At 45.4% G+C, this 19,941-nt stretch overlaps 1 protein-coding gene across 3 annotated transcripts in view; it reads left to right on the forward strand.

Moving 5' to 3' along the window:
• The window catches only part of sacs (sacsin molecular chaperone), an 83,276-nt gene that overhangs the window by 31,863 nt on the left and 31,472 nt on the right, over window positions 1–19,941 (forward strand). For 2 of the 3 annotated variants that reach the window (XM_078402426.1, XM_078402425.1), the window contains 2 exons: window positions 5,615–7,097; window positions 8,013–8,104. In XM_078402426.1, the coding sequence (XP_078258552.1) occupies window positions 5,615–7,097; window positions 8,013–8,104 (1,575 nt within the window). Of the gene's footprint in view, window positions 1–5,614; window positions 7,098–8,012; window positions 8,105–15,723; window positions 15,747–19,941 lie in introns of those variants that run through there. The other variant, XM_078402427.1, reaches the window with a different exon arrangement.

The raw sequence follows: 19,941 nt of genomic DNA on the forward strand, positions 1-19,941 counted from the left end.
TATTCCCAGATCCCTCTGTTCCACTGCATTCCTCAATTCCCTACCATTTACCCTGTACGTCCTATTTTGATTTGTCCTACCAAAATGCAGCACCTCACACTTATCAGCATTAAACTCCATCTGCCATCTTTCAGCCCACCCTTCCAAAAGGCCCAAGTCTCTCTGTAGACTTTGAAAATCTACCTCACTATCAACTACTCCACCTATCTTAGTATCATCTGCATATTTACTAATCCAATTTGCCACACCATCATCCAGATCATTAATGTAAATGACAAACAACAGTGGACCCAACACAGATCCTTGGGGCACTCCACTAGATACTGGCCTCCAACCTGACATACAATTGTCAACCGTTACCCTCTGGTATCTCCCATTCAGCCATTGTTGAATCCATCTTGCAACCTCACTATTAATACCCAACGATTTAACCTTCTTAATCAACCTTCCATGTGGAACCTTGTCAAATGCCTTACTGAAGTCCATATAGACAACATCCACAGCCTTGCCCTTATCAATTTCCCTGGTAACCTCTTCAAAAAATTCAAGAAGATTAGTCAAACATGACCTTCCAGGCACAAATCCATGTTGACTGTTTCTAATCAGGCCTTGATTATCCAAATAATTATATATATTGTCCCTAAGTATCTTTTCCATTAATTTTCCCACCACAGACGTCAAACTAATAGGTCTATAATTGCTAGGTTTACTTTTAGAACCTTTTTTAAACAAAGGCACAACATGCGCAATGCGCCAATCTTCCGGCACCATCCCTGTTTCTAATGACGTTTGAAATATTTCCGTCATAGCCCCTGCTATTTCTGCACTAACTTCCCTCAATGTCCTAGGGAATATCCTATCAGGACCTGGAGACTTATCCACTTTTATATTCTTCAAAAGTGTCCGTACCTCCTCTTCTTTAATCCTCCTAATTTCCATCACTACTCTACTTGTTTCGCTTACCTCACATAATTCAATATCCTTCTCCTCGGTAAATACCGAAGAAAAGAAATTGTTTAATATCTCCCCCATTTCTTCCGGCTCAGCACATAGCTGTCCACTCTGACTCTCTAATGGACCAATTTTACCCCTCACTATCCTTTTGCTATTGACATATCTGTAGAACCCCTTGGGGTTTACTTTTACATTACTTGCCAAAGCAGCCTCATATCTTTTTTTCTCTTTTCTAATTTCCTTTTTAAGATTCCTTTTACATTCTTTATATTCCTCAAGAACCTCATTTACTCCCTGCCGCTTATATTTATTGTATATCTCCCTCTTTTTCCGAACCAAGTGTCCAATTTCCCTGGAAAACCACGGCTCTTTCAAATAATTATTCTTTCCTTTCCACCGAACAGGGACATAAAGACTCTGTACTCTCAAAATTTCACCTTTAAATATCCTCCATTTCTCTATTATATCCTTTTCATAAAACAACAATTTCCATTTCACTCCTTTTAAATCCTTTCTCATCTCCTCAAAATTAGCCTTTCTCCAATCCAAAATCTTAACCCTTGGTCCAGATTTGACCTTCTCCATAATGATATTGAAACTAATGGCATTATGATCACTAGACCCAAAGTGCTCCTCAACACATACCTCCGTCACCTGACCCATCTCATTTCCTAACAGGAGGTCCAACACTGCCCCTTCTCTGGTAGGCACCTCTACGTATTGCTGCAAAAAACTATCCTGCACACATTTTACAAACTCCAAACCATCCAGCCCTTTAACAGAATGTGATTCCCAGTCTATATACGGAAAATTGAAATCACCCACAATCACCACTCTGTGCTTACTTCTAATATCTGCTATCTCCTTACATATTTGCTCTTCCAATTCTCGTTCCCTATTTGGCGGTCTATAATACACCCCTATAAGTGTTGCTAAACCTTTCTCATTTCTGAGTTCCACCCAAACAGCCTCCTTAATCGAGCCTTCTAGTCTGTCCTGCCAAAGCACTGCTGTGATATCCTCCCTGACAAGCAATGCAACACCCCCACCTCTTGCCCCTCCGATTCTATCACATCTGAAACAATGAAATCCTGGAATATTTAATTGCCAATCGCAACCCTCCTGCAACCATGTTTCACTGATCGCCACAACATCATACTTCCAGATGTCAATCCAGGCTCTAAGCTCATCCACCTTTCTTACAATGCTCCTAGCATTAAAATATACACATTTAAGGGACCCATCATTTCTTATTCTCAGTTTATTTCTTTTCCCTTCTTTCTCTCCTACATATTGGGTCTGAGTGTTTCCCTTTTCTGCCTCCTGCCTCACACACTGCCTATTAGCTATCTGTGTTTGAGTCCCTCCCCCCAACCGTACTAGTTTAAAGTCTCCGCAGTTATTTTAGCAAATCTCCCCGCCAGGATATTGGTTCCCCTCGGGTTCAGATGCAACCCGTCCTTTTTGTACAGGTCATACTTCCCCCAGAAGAGGTCCCAATGATCCAGAAACTTGAAACCCTGCTCCCTGCACCAGTTCCTCAGCCACGTATTTATCCTCCACCTCACTCCATTCCTATTCTCACTATCGCGTGGCACAGGCAGTAAGCCTGAGATTATTACTTTGGAAGTCCTTTTTTTTAACTCTCTTCCTAGCCCCCTGAATTCTCCTTTCAGGACCTCTTCCCTTATCCTACCTATATTGTTGGTACCTATATGTACCACGACCTCTGGCTCCTCTCCCTCCCCTTTCAGGATATCCTGGACACGCTCAGACACATCCCGGACACCGGCACCAGGGAGGCAAACCACCATCCGGGTCTCCCGACTGCGTCCACAGAAACGCCTATCTGACCCCCTCACTATAGAGTCCCCTATTACTACTGCTCTCCTCTTCCTTTCCCTACCCTTCTGAGCAACAGGGCCGGACTCCTTGCCAGAGGCCCGGGCACCGTCGTTGCCCCCAAGTAGGCTGTCCCCCCCAACAGTACTTAAACAGGAGTACTTATTTCCAAGGGGTACAGCCACCGGGGTACTCCCTAGTCCCTGCCTCTGTTCCTTGCCCCCCCTAACAGTGACCCACTTGTCTACCTCCCGTGGTCTAGGAGTGACCACCTCCCTGTAACTCCTCACTCTCCCTGATCAGACGGAGGTCATCAATCTGCCGCTCCAGGTTCCTAATACGGTCCCTTAGGAGCCCCATCTCGTCACACCTGGCGCAGATGTGGATGTCTGGAAGACTATCAGACTCCCAGATTCCCCACATCTGACACCCAGAACAAAAAACTGCCCTGGCAGTCATACTCTCCAAACAAAGCCCTGCGCTCGGTTACTAAACCTACCGCCCGGCCGCTACTCCAACCGCTCCAACCGCCCACCCAAAAGAACTGAGTGATCTCCTGGGAGAGGCGAAAAACCGGATAAAAAACCCAGGCCAATTTGGGAAAAAATCCGGGAAATTCCTCTCCGACCCCAAGCTAGGCGATCGAAACTAGTCCGGGAGATCACACAGGTCTTACTCCTTACTATCCCCACACAATCCCCACACAATCCCCACACACTACTTCCCAAGCAACACAGCTTGGTGCTGCTTGCTACTGCTGCTGCTTGCTGCTGCTGCTACTGCTGATTGCTGCTGCTGCTGCTGCTACTGCTGATTGCTGCTGTGCTGCTGCTACTGCTGATTGCTGCTGCTGCTGATTGCTGCTGCTGCTGCTACTGCAACAAATCTGATGTGCATCTCTGGAGAACATGGATAGATAGCATGGAACTAGTATGAACAGGTTGGCTTGGCTTGGCCTATTTCCATGCTGTATCTTGCAATCGATCAAACTACCAAACTTTCTCCCAGTTTTCAAAAGTAAATCTCAAATCCAGAAATTCAAGATTTGAGTTCAATTGAATTGAATGCAATCAGAACGTTATCCATGTCCTGTAATGGTGGTGGGATTCACATGATCTGAAATGATGTCCCTGTCTTTGCAATTAATATTACAGTCCAATCTAAGCTGAGCAGCCAGTTCAGGGAATGCCCAGAGGTAGGATCTGCTATATCGGGCATTTCCAACTGGAAGGTAGCACACAATGGAGTCAGTCAAGACTTTGCTGTCATGACTTTAGACTTTGGAGACACAGCGTGCAAACAAACCCTTCCGCCCACCTAGTCCGAGCCTGAGCCCGACCAGCGATCGCCCCGTACACTTGCACTAGAGACAATTTACAATTTTACCAAATCAAATCAACCTACAAACCTGTACTTCTTTGGAGTGTGGGGGGAAACCAGAGCACCCTAAGAAAACCCACATGGTTACGGGGAGAGTATATAAGTTCCATACAGACAGCACCTGTAGTCAGGATCGAATCCGGGTCTCTGGCGCTGTAAGGCAGCAGTTCTACCGCTGCGCCACCGTGCTGCCATTTTTCTCTCTCCGAAGGTACAAAGTTTTTTCACTGGATAAGTCACAAATTCCTTTATATAAAATGTTTTCCTCTTCTCAATTTAAAAATATTACAGATAACCTTTTTTTTTACACCGTATCAGTGGTGTTTGAGACCATAGCTAGCTCAACAAGAAACATCTTGTTTCTGTTTAGCTGCAAGTTACATCTCTTGATACTGGTCCTCAGGAGGATCCTAGTCACAGAAAAACAAGTTGAACGGACTGAGGAAGGGTCCCACCCGAAATGTCACCTATCCATGTTTTCCAGAGATGCTGCCTGACCCGCTGAGTTACTCCAGCACTTTGTGTTTTTGTTGTGAAAACCAGCATCTGTAGTTCCTTGTGGCACTGATCCTCCAGTTTACAAAACACTTTTATCATGCTATATTAGACAAACCAGCAAGGATGTCAGCTATGGCTGCGTTCATATATTTGGGGGCTGATCAAGAAACTATTAATGACTTCTCTGGCTGGTAGATGGATGAGACCTGGAAGTGCTGCTCCTTCCTTCCGGCAGCAACAAGGGAACTACTGCTCCCCTGTAATACTACTTGTTGTGAATGATTGCTGGTGACCAGAATTATAGTACAGAATGGGTGACTTATGCAAACTTGCACTTGCGTAAACAATTCTGTGCTCAGTCCCTCGTGCAATCATGGCAGTTTGTAATTTCCACCACACTGTACTATCACTCAAGTTTACATCAGAAACAAGCCGGCAATGGCGACGTGCTTACCCAGAAGGCCATGTGCCACTGGAGGTACTCCGGATGCAGCTGAGACAGTTAAAGCTCTCAGTGATGGGGACAGTGATTCCAAGTTGCCTAAAATATGACTTGTGCAAAATGGCGGCGCAGTGGCAGAGCTGCTGCCTTACAGAGCCAGAGACCCGAGTTCGATCCTGACTATGGGCACTCTCTGTACGTAATTTGTACATTCTCCCTGTGACCTATGTGGGTTTACTCCGGTGCTCAGGTTTCCTCCCACACTCCAAAGAGGTGCAGGTTTGTAGGTTAATTGGCTTTTGTAAATTGTCCCTAGTGTGTAGGATGGTGTTTGTGTGTGGGGTGATCGCTGGTGAGCACGGACTCGGTGGGCCGAAGGGCCTGTTTCCAAGTTGTATCTCTAAAGTAGTTCATGGAATGTAAGCTTTATGTAAGTCGTGTTCCTGTAGTATTAAAAAAGTAGTGATTTACTACAAACTAAAATATTTTTCGTTGTAGATGCGCCTTGCATATTTAGTGGGACACAGATTGGAATGTTGGATCCTCAACAATCACTCTTTGGATCTCATGAATCGGGTCAAAGCTGGAATCTAACAAACGATCGGGAAGAAATTAATGAGCACCAGGACCAATTTGCACCGTTTGTTGGCATCTTCGATAGCACCAAAGAGACTTTCAAGGACAGCTTCTTCCCTGGCACCATTTTCAGGTTCCCTCTCCGTAAGAAGCCATCTTACGTGAGCAGCAATGTTTACAATAAGGACAAAGTGCTGGAGCTGTTCGAGTCGTTCAAAGCAGATGCCAGCTCCCTCCTGCTCTTCCTGAAGAATGTGCAAAGTGTGACATTGTACAGCAGAGAATGCAATGGGACGGAGCGAATGCTCTTCAGGGTGACTGCCTCTGAGGGCAAGAGCCTGAAGCATGAGCGGCCCAACTCCTTAAAGATCCTAAGGACTGCTGCAGATCGCTACTGCAATGATATTCCAAGCAACAGCATGACGTGTGTGACCTATCACGTGAATATTGTGTCAGAGGATGTCATCTCAAAAGAAATAAATGAAATGTCCTGGCTTGTTTGCAACAGTGTTGGTGGCAGAGGCATGTGCAATGAATTGGACTGTTTGGCTGAAGACCTGAAATACATCCCCAGTATTGGCATTGCTATGCCTCTCCAAGAAAGAGAGGAAACAAAAGGGGCGGCAGCGGAGTTCATAGGGCGAGCGTTTTGCTTCCTCCCTTTGCCTCCCGGTGACGAGAGCAAGACTGGTCTACCGGTACACATCAGCGGTTTCTTTGGACTGACGGATAACAGGAGGAGTATCAAGTGGAGGGAGGTGGACCAGTGGAGAGATCCAGCTGCCTTGTGGAACGAGCTCCTGGTCAATAACGTGGTTCCAAAGACCTACGCCACCCTGGTTCTCGAAGCGATCAAACGAATGCAGGCTGGAAAAGACCACGATGTTTCGTTAACCCCCGACTCCATTCACAAAGTATGGCCTGACATTAACAAAATCCGTGTACACTGGAAACCAATCTTGGAGCCTCTCTTCAAGGAACTGATTCAGCATCCTGTTATCTATGCAATGAGTAACCGCTGGGTTAAAGTCGACTTGGTTTATTTCTGTGAAATGGACCACAGTGACGACTGTATGGAGACGGTGCTCAACTTCCTCAATAAGGCAGGAGTGCTGATAGCCCGGGTTCCTACCAATGTCTCCAATGCCGTGCAAGCCTATAGTTCTGATACAATGAACCTCAAGAAAGTCAGTCCTGCCCTGGTGCGGCAGATGATGAGGAAATTCCGACATCGAGGAAGCGCTGAGGAGAAACTTCAACTCTTGGAGTACGTACTGAGCGATCGCAACTTTGGAGAATTGATTGGACTGGAGCTGCTACCGTTGCAGAACGGAAGCTTCAAATCCTTCGACTCCTCGGCAGCAGATAAGGACGGTGTTTATATCTCCACAGACGATCATTCCCGGTAAGATTATGCCTTGTAATGATGGCGTAAAATGGGTCTGCGTTTGGGGTTGTTGGGCAGTGTGCAGATCGGGGGTATGGGAGTGCTTTAGACTTTAGAGATACAGCGTGGAAACAGGGCCTTTGGCTCGCCAAGTTCACGCCAACCAGCGGGCACTCCATGCACTAGCATTATCCTACACACAGGGGAAAGTTTAACCTACAAACTTGCACGTCTTTAGAGTGTGGGTGGAAACTGGAGCACCCAGAGAAAACCCATTCGGTCACAGGGAGAACAGTCAAACTCCGTGCAGACAGCACCCGTAATCAGGATCGAACCTGGGTCTCTGGAGATGTAAGGCAGCAACTCGACCACTGCGCCACTGTGCCGCACAATTGTTGTGAGGAGAAGAAGGTCGAGATCCTTTTGTTTCCACTAGTGGGAGAGCCTAGGACCAAAGGGCACAGCCTTGGAATAAAAGAATGAAGTGAGGAGGAATTTCTTTAACCAGCGGGAGGTGAATCTATGGAATTCATTGCCACAGATGGCGGTGGAGGTCACGTCATTGGGTATTTTTAAAGCGGAGATTGACAGGTTCTTGATTTGTAAGGACATGAAAGGTTATGGGGAGAAGGCAGGAGAATGGGGTTGAGAGGGAAAGATAGATCAGCCATGATTGAGTGTGTGTCTGACACATTGGAGAGAACCCACGCAGTCACAGGGAGAATGCATAAACTCCGTACAGACAGCACCTGTAGTCAGGATTGAACCCGGGTCTCTGGTGCTGTAAGCAGCAACTCTACCACTGCCCCACTGTGTCGCCCCTAGTCTAGTCTGGTCTATTATGTTATTGTCACGTGTACCGCGGTGCAATGAGAAACTTTTAGGTTGCATACTTAAACGTAGCGGAAACCTTTGATTTATTTTTCCCAATAGATCTCTTTTCCCTGGACTGGAAGGCAGATTTCTAGCTGAAAATCTGAAGCCGTGTATCCTGTCTGCCCTGAGGGAGGCTGCAGAGAGTCGAGGCAAGTCACGAAAGACATAGCGGCATTAATTCTTGATGCATATTGCTGCACATTTGTATTCCATACTCTTCCTTGCAGTAGTGGTTGGGTCGATTTCTTGGTTAGTAAGGGTGTCAAGGGATATGGGGAGACAGCAGGAGAATGGGGTTGAGAGGGAAAGACAGATCGGCCATGATTGAATGGCGGAGTAGACTGGATGGGCTGAATGGCCTAATTCTGCTCCTATAACTTATGAACTTAGGCTGATTTGTCTGTCCATTGGGAAAGGCCCTAATGTGATAATCCGAGACCCACTCCCTGAACAATGTGCGGTTTTGATAAGTGGGACTTGTGGAGAATCTTGCAGCCTGAGTGCCCAAACTCTTTGTCTAAAAGCAGGGGAAGGTCAGAACTCCCCAGCACATCAAGCAGCTCCTCTCTACAACTCTGGTATTAATTGGCCTCCGTAGATTGCCCCTAGAGAGAGGATGCGAGAGATTTGAGGATAACATACAACTAGTGTGAATGGGTGCTCGATGGTCGGCGTGGACTTGATGGGCCGAAGGGTCTGTTTCAATGCTGAATCTTTCAATGATTTTCAGACATCTTTATGACTTTACTCCCCTTTAACTCTGAATTACCTATTGGCTGTACCGTTGCCTGACAGAGCTGTGCTGCTTCAATTCTGGTCTTTTAATTATTCCAAACTTTTACCTGCTCCACTTTTGACTTCAGCTGTCAAGGGTTTAAGCTCTGATTTTTTTCCTTCCCTGACCACTCTCCATCTTTCTTTCCTACCTTAAGATGCTCTTCAGAGTTACTTCTGTGACCAAGCTTTGAGTTTTCTAGAGATGTAGAAACAAGGAACTGTAGATGCTGGTTTACAAAGAATGACACAAAGTGTCATGGATAGGTGATATTTTGAGTTGGGAACCTCTTCAAACTGGGGTGGTCTGACGAAACTGGTGGCCCCGATCCGAAATGTTGCCTATCCATATTGTGCAGGATGCTTCCTGACCTGCCTGGTTACCCCAGCACTTTGTGTCCTCCGTTGAGCTTTCTCCTTCTTCAGAGCATTTATTGATAGTGCTGCCCTGGCCACCAACTTTGTGGTGGGAAGGGCATGACATGGCAAGCAGTGTATTGTACAACAAAATCAATACAGACAAAGTACAGTTTATTTAAAGGGAGATCAAACAACAACAAAGTCTCCCAATGCACGTGGATGCAGAGAATGGAGGGGCGTTGCATAAAATCTAACGCTGTTACTTACAACAGTATGGTCAGCATGCTCAAAGGACAGAGGAATTGGCCAGACATCTCCACTCTAACTGGCTGTAGCATATTCATCCCAATTCCCTCTGTGCCTCAGTACAGCTGCTATTGGGCATCTGCCAGTGAAGTGCACACAGGTATTTTGTTATGTTCAAGGAGCTATGGTTTCCACTGGTGGGAGAGCCCAGGACCAGAGGGCACAGCCTCGGAATAAAAGGATGTACCTTTGGAATGGAGATGAGGAGGTATTTCTTTAGCCAGAGGGTGGGGGATCTGTGGAATTCTTTGTCACAGACAGCTGTGGAGGCCAAGTCATTGGGTATTTTTAAAGGTGAGATTCAGAGGTTCATCAGTGGGTCAGGCAGCATCTTTGGAGAAATGTAATCAGTGATGTTTCGGGTCGAGACCCTTCTTCTGGGTCTTGACCCGAAACGTCACGTATTCCTTTCCTCGAAAGATGCTGCCTGTCCCGCTAAGTTACTTTGGCATTTTGTGTCTATCTTCGGTGTAAACCAGCATCTGCAGTTCCTTCCTACACGTTGATAGGTTTTTGATTAGTAAGGGCGTCAAATGTTATGGGGAGAAGCCAGGAGAATGGGGTTGAGAGGGAACAAATAGATCACCCTTGATCAAATGACAGAGCACACTCAAAAGACCAAAAGGCCTAATTTTGCTCTGATGTCTTATGATCTATGTTAGTACATGTTTTAATAGGGCGTGGCAGAATACTGTAACTGCTCTTGAATAATTTTTCCGATTGGTTGGGCTTCTTTGTGTTCCTTTCCATGTCTTAGCACTTTCATTCCTCAGAATAAAAGGGTGAACCATTAGAATGGAGATGAGGAGGAATTTCTTTAGTCAGTGGGTGGTGAATCTGCCCATAGAATTCTGCGGAGGCCAAGTCGATGCATATTTTTAAGGTGGAGATTGATAGGTTCTTGATTAGTAAGTGTGTCAAGGGTTATGGGGAGAAGGCAGGAGAATGTGGTTGAGAAGGAAAGATTGATCAGCCATGATTAAATGGTGGAGTAGACTTGATGGGCCTAATGCTCCTACAACCTATGAACTCATTGGCCAGTTATGCTGGGAATGGGCAGCTCAACATTAGCTGCCTGCCCATGGGTTATAATGACATTTTGTGAATGAGATGCTATGGCATGTTATGAGGTCCGTGCTTTGTTTTAAGCTGAAAATATCTGAAGAAGTCATAATGTGGCTATTAAAATGGCATGAAGTGAGTGCATGGTGGATGAGATGAATACTATATTGCTCATATTTTGATACCTCATGTGCCTTGTTGTCCAGAGATGAAAATAAAGGCATTTCCTCGTTGTACAACAAAAGGCAATATCCAAGATTGTTTTTTTTTTAAAAAGGCACAACGTGCTAGAGTAACTCAGGCAGGTCAGGCAGCATCTCTGGAGTACATGACGAGGTAACGTTTTGGGTTGTGACCCTTGAGGCTGAATAAGGGTCCCAACCCGAAATATCACGTATCTACATTCTCCAGAAATGCTGCCAGACTTGCCTCGATACTCCAGTGCTTTGTGTCTTTTTTTTGTAAACCAGCATCTGTAGTTCCTTGTTCCTACAACCAAGATTGGGTGCATGTTCTGACTTGAACCAATCAGTTCAGCAGATGCTGGAACAAACCTTTCATGGTCAAGTTGTGATTTGCAAACAAAATTACCTGAAACGTGCTGAGAAAGTATGTGTATATGGTGTTCAGAATACAGAATACAGAGAATACAGAGCTTTATTTGTCATTTGACACCGAGGTACCGAACGAAATTACATCTCCAGCAGTCACACAAAAAAAAGAACACAAGACACACGACCCCAACACAAACATCCATCACAGTGACTCCAAACACCCCCTCACTGTGATGGAGGCAACAAAACTTCCACTCTCTTCCCCACGCCCACGGACAGACAGCTCGTCCCCGACCGACCCGCACAGTCCCCGCAAGGGGATGGAAGTCCCCGCGGCCGAGCCGCACCGGGCGCTGAAAAGTCTCGCGGCCGAGCTGGGCGATTGAAGGCCCCGCGGCCGAGCCGTACCGGGTGCTGAAACGTCCCGTGACCGAGCCGGGCGATGGAAGGCCCCGCGGCCGTACCGTGCGCTGCTAAGTCCCGCGACCGAGCCGCGCCGGGCGATGTTAGGTCCCGCGGCCGAGCCGCGCCGGGCGATGTTAGGTCCCGTGGCCGAGCCGCACCAGCGATGTAAAGTCCAGTGGCCGAGCCGCACCGGGCGATGGAAGGTCCCGCGGGCGATGGAAGGCCCGCGGCCGAGCCGCGCCCCGCGCCGTGAGGAAGAGACCTAAAAAGGAAAGGTTTCCCCCACCCCACCCCACACCCCCCACACATACACAGCCAAAAAACAAAAACAAAAACCATCCCAATACCGATACACAACAACAAAAAAAAAGGAAAAAAAGACGAACAGACTGCCAGCGAGCCGCAGCCGTTAGGCGCCGCCACACGTGACACACGTTCATTGGTCTATTGTTTTATTCATTGTAACTTCATGTACCAAAAGTGAAATTAGTAACATCAATTTTCTCTCTAGTGTCATCTGACACATTTAAACATTTAGGCAGGTGCATGGATAGGAAAGGTTTAGAGGGACACGATGCTAAATGCGGGCAAGTGGGACTAGTGTAGATGGGGCATCTTGGTTGGCATGGGCAGGTTGGGCTGAAGGACCTGTTTCCGCTCTGCGGCTCTAATGCCCTCAAGCAGCACATCTACAGTTTAGATCGAAGTGCTGCCTAAAACCCTGATTCTTAGTCCTAATTAATTTGTTCTAATGCCAACCATTTTATTTGTCATATTTTGGCTCCCAAATTGTACTCTCTATCTAGGCTTACCAATGGCTTTTGATTCACTTGCTGTCTGCGGAGCGAGAAGAAACGACTGCCAAAATTCAATAGACAATAGACAATAGGTGCAGGAGTAGGCCATTCAGCCCTTCGAGCCAGCACCGCCATTTAGAACGGAGATGAGGAAGAACTTTTTCAGTCAGAGAGTGGTGAAGGTGTGGAATTCTCTGCCTCAGAAGGCAGTGGAGGCCAGTTCGTTGGATGCTTTCAAGAGAGAGCTGGATAGAGCTCTTAGGGATAGCGGAGTGAGGGGGTATGGGGAGAAGGCAGGAACGGGATACTGATTGAGAGTGATCAGCCATGATCGCATTGAATGGCGGTGCTGGCTCGAAGGGCTGAATGGCCTACTCCTGCACCTATTGTCTATTGTCTATAATGCGATCTTTGGACATGCATTCCTCAAACAGTTACATTGGTGTTGAGTATTAATTGCCGCACTGATCAGTGACGTTAGCTGTAACTTCCATGGTTGCAGTGTTTGCAGACTGGTCCTGCACTTCCTACGCTTGACATTTAAGCAGTTTGAGAATGGAAATATGCTTCTACTATTACATTTAACAACAATAACCCCCTTTATTATCACCCATGACTGTACTTTTTCAATTTAATGACAAAATGTCAGAATTGCAGATTTATGGATACCTCGCATAATAAATCAAATTCAAGCCAAATCTGAAATGAATTTATCTTCAGGCTATCATTTGTGGGCGGCGCAGTAGCACAGCTGGTAGATCGGCTGCCTCACCGCTCCCAGGACCTCGGCCCCATCCTGATCTCCAGTTCTGCCTCTAGAGTTTGTGTTTGCCCAAGGGTGTGGCACAGTAGTGCTGTGGTCGAGTTGTGCGCTGTGGTCGAGTTGTGCGCTGTGGTCGAGTTGTGCGCTGTGGTCGAGTTGTGCGCTGTGGTCGAGTTGTGCGCTGTGGTCGAGTTGTGCGCTGTGGTCGAGTTGTGCGCTGTGGTCGAGTTGTGCGCTGTGGTCGAGTTGTGCGCTGTGGTCGAGTTGTGCGCAGGGCCGTCTTTACAGCATTATGGGCCCCGGGCAAAGCAGTGTACTGGGGCCCCTACGACAACTACTCACAGGAATAAAAATGTAAATGGTCGATAAAATGGGGCCCCTATGCTCGTGGGGCCCCGGGCAAGTGCCCATCAGACCCATGCGTTAAGACGGCCCTGGTTGTGCGCTGTGGTCAAGTTGTGCGCTGTGGTCGAGTTGCTGCCTTGCAGTGCCAGAGACCGGCTTCAAACCTAACTATGGATGCTGTCTATATGGAGTTCGTACGTCTACCTGTGACACTTGGGATTTTTCTTGGTGCTCCGGTTTCCTCCTACATTCCAAAGATGGCAGGTTTGTAGGTTAATTGGCTTCTGTAAATTGTCCTTAGTGAATAAGATGGGACTAGTGTACGTGTGGTTGCTGGTGAGCTGAAGGGCATGTTTCTATACTATGTCTATAGAGTGGGATTGGTGTAAATGATTGCTTGAAGCTTCAGAAGATAGACACAAAATGCTGTCGTAACTCAGCGGGTCAGGCAGCATCTCTCGAGAAAAGAAACAGGTGACATTTTGGGTCAGAAACCTACTCCAGACTGACTAGAAACGTCACCTGTTCATGTTCTCCATAGATGCTGCCCAAACCGCTGAGTTATTCCAGCACCTTTTGTCTATCTTCAGTATAAACCAGTATCTATAGTTCCTTCTTACACTGCTTGATGGTTCAACGTGCACTCTGGGCCAAAGAGCCTCTTTCCAAGCTGCATCTCTCTCATACAATATGTGGATGGAATTATGAAGAAGGTGTGCCAGAGTATCCATGGTCTTCAAAGTTTAAAGAGATTTGGCGTCTCATCGGGATGCTCTAATAAACTTCTACAGATGCACTGTGTAACATAACCTGACCGGTTGCATCATGACCTGGTCCAGCGGTTCTTATACACAGGAATGCAAGAGGCTACAAACAGTGGTGGAATCAGCACGGATCTATCACGGGCACAGCCATCCCAATCATCAAAAAGCATATATATTTTTTTTAGAGATACAGCGATGAAACAGGCCCTTCAGCCCTCCTGGATGGTGCCGACCATTGATCGCCCCATACACTGGTTCTGTCCTTCACACTAAGGACATTTTACAGAAGCCAATTAAACTACAAACCCGCACGTCTTTTGGATATGGGATGAAACCAGAGCTTCCAGGCATAAACCCACGTGGTTACAGGGAGAACATGTAAACTCCGTACAGACAACACCCGTAGTCAGGATCAAACCCAGGTCTCTGACACCATAAGGCAACAACTCTACCGCTGCACCACCATGCCGCCCGTAAATAGAGCGGATCTACATGAGGCTCTGCCTGAAGAAGATGGCATCTATCATCAGGGATCCCCACCATTTGGGCCTGGCCCTCTACTTGCAGCAACCATTTATGCAGGAGGTACAGGAGCCTGAAGTCCGGCACCACTAAGTTCAGGAACAACTACTTTCCAACAACCATAATACTCTTGAACTGTCCTGCACAACCCTAATCCTATCTCCACATGGAACTCTGTGGATGGCCTCTTGCACTACCATGCACTTTTTCCCAATCGTGTTGTTGCATTAATGTCTTGTTTTGTAAAGTTTTTTTCTTTTGGACATCTTGCATAATTTGTTTTTTTGTGTTATCTGAATCAATGTGCCAGTGAGATAAGATTTCAAGTAAGATTAAGCTGCAAGTAAGATTCTCTTTGGATCCGTACCTCACTGTACTTGTGCATATGACAATAAACTAGACACTAGGTGCAGGAGTAGGCCATTCAGCCCTTCGAGCCAGCACCACCATTCAATGTGATCATGGCTGATCATTCTCAATCAGTACCCCGTTCCTGCCTTCTCCCCATACCCCCTGACTCCGCTATCCTTAAGAGCTCTATCTAGCTCTCTCTTGAATGCATTCAGAGAATTGGCCTCCACTGATCGATCCTTGTTGGTACTTAATCTGATGAATCTCGGTGAATTACGTCAGATCATGTTTATACCTCTGACAAGAAACTGAATACTATTCTTGTTAGTATGTTCAATGCAAATCATATAGCCTCAACAGCAGCGATAAATTATTGTATTACACATGAACAAAGTACAAATGTGTAGATAGAAACAAGGAACTGCTGATGCTGATTTACACAAAAGGACACAAAATGCAGGAGTAACTTAGCGGGTCAGGCAGCATCTCCGGAGAACGTGGATAGCTGATGGTTTGAGTAGGGTTGAGTCTGAAGAAGGGTCCCGGCTTGAAACGTCACCTATCTATGTATTCCGGAGATGCTGCCTGACCCGCTGAGTTACTCTGGCACTTTGTGTCCTAATGTGTAGATAGATATATTTTGTACATTTTCAAGACCCCTCTGAAGCTAACCAGTCGTTAAATTTCTAAGTTTCATTATTGACAGAGTAGTTCAGGATCATGTACTGAATGTAATAATTCTGTTTGATTTTGAATTGCAGTTCAGCAGTATCTTTTGGGATGTCCAGGTATGAAAGATTGAAGTGTGCTGGGGCCCGGGTTCTATGCATGTACCACTTGGAGAGTGCACTATAATGAAATGCATGCTTCTTCTTGTGTGTGTGTGTGTGTGTGTGTGTGTGTTTACTCCTGTGACTGTGTGAAACAAATAATCAAGAGGCATTTAAGAAACTCTAATCATATTGACAGTTTTACCCATGATTTGGCAAGAGTCTGTGCAGGTTGGAAAGACAAGGAATGTGCTCGAAAGACTTTTAAGGCCAGCACTAAAAGTATCAAGATTAATCCAGTTGTTAAATTAGGAAAAAGATTCTTGCTTTTCTGAAGTTGTGCCTATCTTTCGACTGAAATAGTACAGGAGGGCAGGACCACTCGAATTTCAGGGATGAATCCATGTTTGAATATATCTGATATAGAATTGATTGCTGAAATTACGATACGATAGAACTTTATTGCCAGATCCTTACCAATTCGTAATTGCTTTATGCTAATGTGTTAATTTAGATCGCTCCTGAAGTTCCTGAATGTGTAAAGTAGAATCCTATCCAGGATTTGGTGAAATGTGCCCTTTATTTCCCTGGCGGATACATTTAACTGGAGATTTTCTTAAAATGATAACCCCAGAATATGTGACTAGATCGTTATATAATCCAGATGCTTAAAACTGGAAGCCTTCGTAAATTGTTGAGAAAATTCTACGGGTTTTCTGAATTCTATACTCTTTAGTGATACTGGAGGTGGGATATTCTCTTAATGTTGCATGTTAATCTTCATGTTTGATTAGTGAGGGTGTCTAGTTATGGGACAAAGGCAGGAGAACAGGGTTCAGAAGGAAAGATAAATTAGCCATGGTTGAATGGCGAGGTAGACTCGATGGGCCGAATGGCCTAATTCTACTCGTACATCCTATGAATTCAAGGCAGAATGGCCTCACTCTGCTGCTTGATCTTATAATGTTGTATAATTCTTAATCATATAATTCTAAGTCAAGCAAACCACAAATTTAAAATGTTGTTTTAGATTGATGTCCTTTAATTGGGCCATGAGGCAGCTGGTAATGATTTTGCCTCACAGTGCCAGAGACACAGGTTCGATCCTCACCTTGGGTGCTGTCTGCGAGGAGTTTGCACATTCTCCTCTGTGACTGCATGGGTTTTCGCCGGGTGCCTTTCTTCCCACATCCCAAAGACCTGCGGCTTGTAGGTTAATTGGACCCTTGTGTGTAGCGAGTGGATGAGAAAGCAGGATAACGTAGAACTAGTGCGCGTGGATGATTGTTGGCCGGCATGGACCTGTTTAAATGCTATATCTCTAAACCTCACTGTTAAAATATTTTGGGAAATTTGAGTGGGATCAGCTAGGTATGTAGTTTAGTTTAGTTTATTGACATGTGTACCGAGGTACAGTGAAAAGCTTTAGTTGCGTGCTAACCAGTCAGCAGAAAGACAATCGAGCCGTCCATAGTGTACAGATATATGATGAAGGGAATAACGTGAATAACGTTTAGTGAAAGATAAAGTCCTGTAAAGTCCAAACAAAGATAGTCCGAGCATATCCAATAGATAGTAGCTCAGGACTGCACTCTAGTTGTTGGTAAGATGGTTCAGTTGCCTGATAACACTGGAAAGAAACTTTACAGTGAGGAATGGCAAAGTAATTTAATTCAGATTAATTCAGATAAATGCGAGGTGCTGGAAAGTCAAATCAGCTGGGTTTGTCGAATTGCTCTCCGATTTTTGCTCCAGATTCCAGTATCTGCTGTCTCTTGTGCTTACAGAAGGATTAACCCCTACAATAACTTGCTGAAAAGAGCGCGATCAATGTGCATCCATCTTTGCAAGTGCTATGAAGGAACAATAACCTGTAAAACGTGCATGTTGTAGAGTAGCTGACTGCTTCAAATCTAATTAATTAACAGGGATTGACGTTGTGTGCTCAAGATAATGAACTGCGTTTATTTAAATCCTGTGTACAGGTAGTTATCTTGAGGGACTAAATAAAACAAGTGAATATGAGTGCACTTTAAGAAAGGGAATATAAAAATAATAGAATTTAGATTACTAATTTCCTGTTGTCTTGCAATTGTAATTGTATTTTATAAAGTAAGATTGAATTGAATAATTAACACCAAGACCATAAGACATGGGCCGAATGGCCTAATTCTGCTCCTATCAAGTCTCCTCCATCATTCAATCACAGTTGATTTATCTTTCCTCTCTGAACCTCATTCTCCTGCCTTCTCCCCATAACCTGTGACACCTTACTAATCATCCTAGACTCTCCCATTACTGGAAATCTCCTCTCCACATCCACTCGATCAAATGCTCTAGCAAGTGTTCTTGTCATTGAATGAAGACTATTTGCTTACCTGCCTTGGTTTCTCTTGTCTAACCAGTAGACCACCCTTATAGTCATAGAGTGATACAGTGTGGAAACAGGCCCTTCGGCCCAACTCGCCCACACCGGCCAACAATGTCCCAGCTACACTCGTCCCACTTGCCTATGCTTGGTCCATATCCCTCCAAACCTGTCCTATCCATCTACCTGTCTAACTGTTTCTTAAACGATGGGATAGTCCCAGCCTCAACTACCTTCTCTGGCAGCTTGTTCCATACACCCATCACCCTTTGTGTGAAAAAGTTACCCCTCGGATTCCTATTAAATCTTCAAGAATCTTCCTCACTACCCTTGATCCTATGTAGCTTGTGCCATTTTCTGATCTTTTCCAATTGACTATCCTATATACCTGCATACATTTCTGTAAACTATTTACTGCCCATTGCTTCATCCTTGCTCATTAGGAGGAAACCCATGTGGTCAGCACCTGAGATCGGGATAGATCCTGGGTCTCTATGGCACCAAGAGGCAGCAGTTCTACCAGCTGCATCACTGTGCCACCCTCTTATCTTGCATTTTCTTGTGTTTAGGGATACAATGAAAAACGTTGTTTCTGGGCCATTCAGGCGATTCGCACTGTACATAACTTTATCTAGTTAATGCAAAAGAGAATAAAAAACACAATGTAGTTCATAGTGTTACAACTACAGAAAAAGTGCAGCTAAATAAATGTGCATGGGTAGCAACATGGTAGATTGGAAGATGAAGAATTCATCTTTGGCAGATGAGAAATCCATTCAAGAGTTTGATAACAGCGGAAAAGAAGCTGTTCTTGAAACTGGTGGTACGTGCTTTCAAACTTTTGTATTTTGTTCCCGATGGGAGAAGGGAGGAGGGGAAAAGAGAAAATGCCTCGGGTGTAAGTGGCCCTTGAGTAAGTCGGCTGCTTTCCCAAAGTAACGGGAAGAGTAGAGTCATTAACTCGTAGTCGTACAGCGCGGAAATGTCTCTTCAGCCCAACGTCCTATTTCTCTCTAAACCTAGCCTTTCCATGTACCTATTGAAATGCTTCTTAAACGTTGCTGCAGTGCCTGCCTTAACTACCTTCTTCAGCAGCTCCTTCCATACACTCTTTGCCCTTTGTGTAAAAAAGAAATTACCCCTCGGAATTGGAGGAGGGGATAGGCTAGTTTGGGCTGGGCTGCGTTCTCAACTCTCCACAATGTCTTGGTTTCATGGGCAGAGCTGCTGCCAAACCAAGCAGTGATGCATCTTTCTCATGGTGCTGCTTTCTATGGTGTAACTGTAGACATTTGTAAGAGTCATTGGAGACATGGCAAATTTCCTTGGCTGTTGTCACCTCAAGTTATTACTGGACTTCAGGTAAGGCACTCTTCTTCTTGGCGATGGTAGAGTCATCGTAGCTGAAACAAGATTTCGTCAGTGTGCCAATTCTCTGTGTGTGCGTGTGCGCATGTTTGTGCTGCAGAAATAGCTTGCACTCGCTGATCGGAGCTTAATATTTGGATTTTGTGTGGAGTTGCAAAGATGCCTATAGAATACTTCCAATTTATAGAAAAAACATTCAATATTTGTTGTGTCAGCTTGGAAATTTACAATTATCTGATGTAACAGTAGAATATTCTCTTCATATGTTATAGGAGCAGAATTAGGCCTTTCAACCCATTGAGTCTACTCTGCCATTCAATCATGGCTGATCTAATTTTCCCTCTCAACCCCATTCTCCTGCCTTTGCCCCATGAACCCTGACACCCTTACTAATCAAGAATCTGTCACTCTCCACCTTAAAAATACAGCCGTCTATGGCAATGAATTCCACAGATTCACCGACCCCTGACAAAAAAA

Source organism: Rhinoraja longicauda, chromosome 7 (genome assembly GCF_053455715.1).
Source record: "Rhinoraja longicauda isolate Sanriku21f chromosome 7, sRhiLon1.1, whole genome shotgun sequence".
NCBI classification, from domain to species: Eukaryota; Metazoa; Chordata; class Chondrichthyes; order Rajiformes; family Arhynchobatidae; genus Rhinoraja; species Rhinoraja longicauda.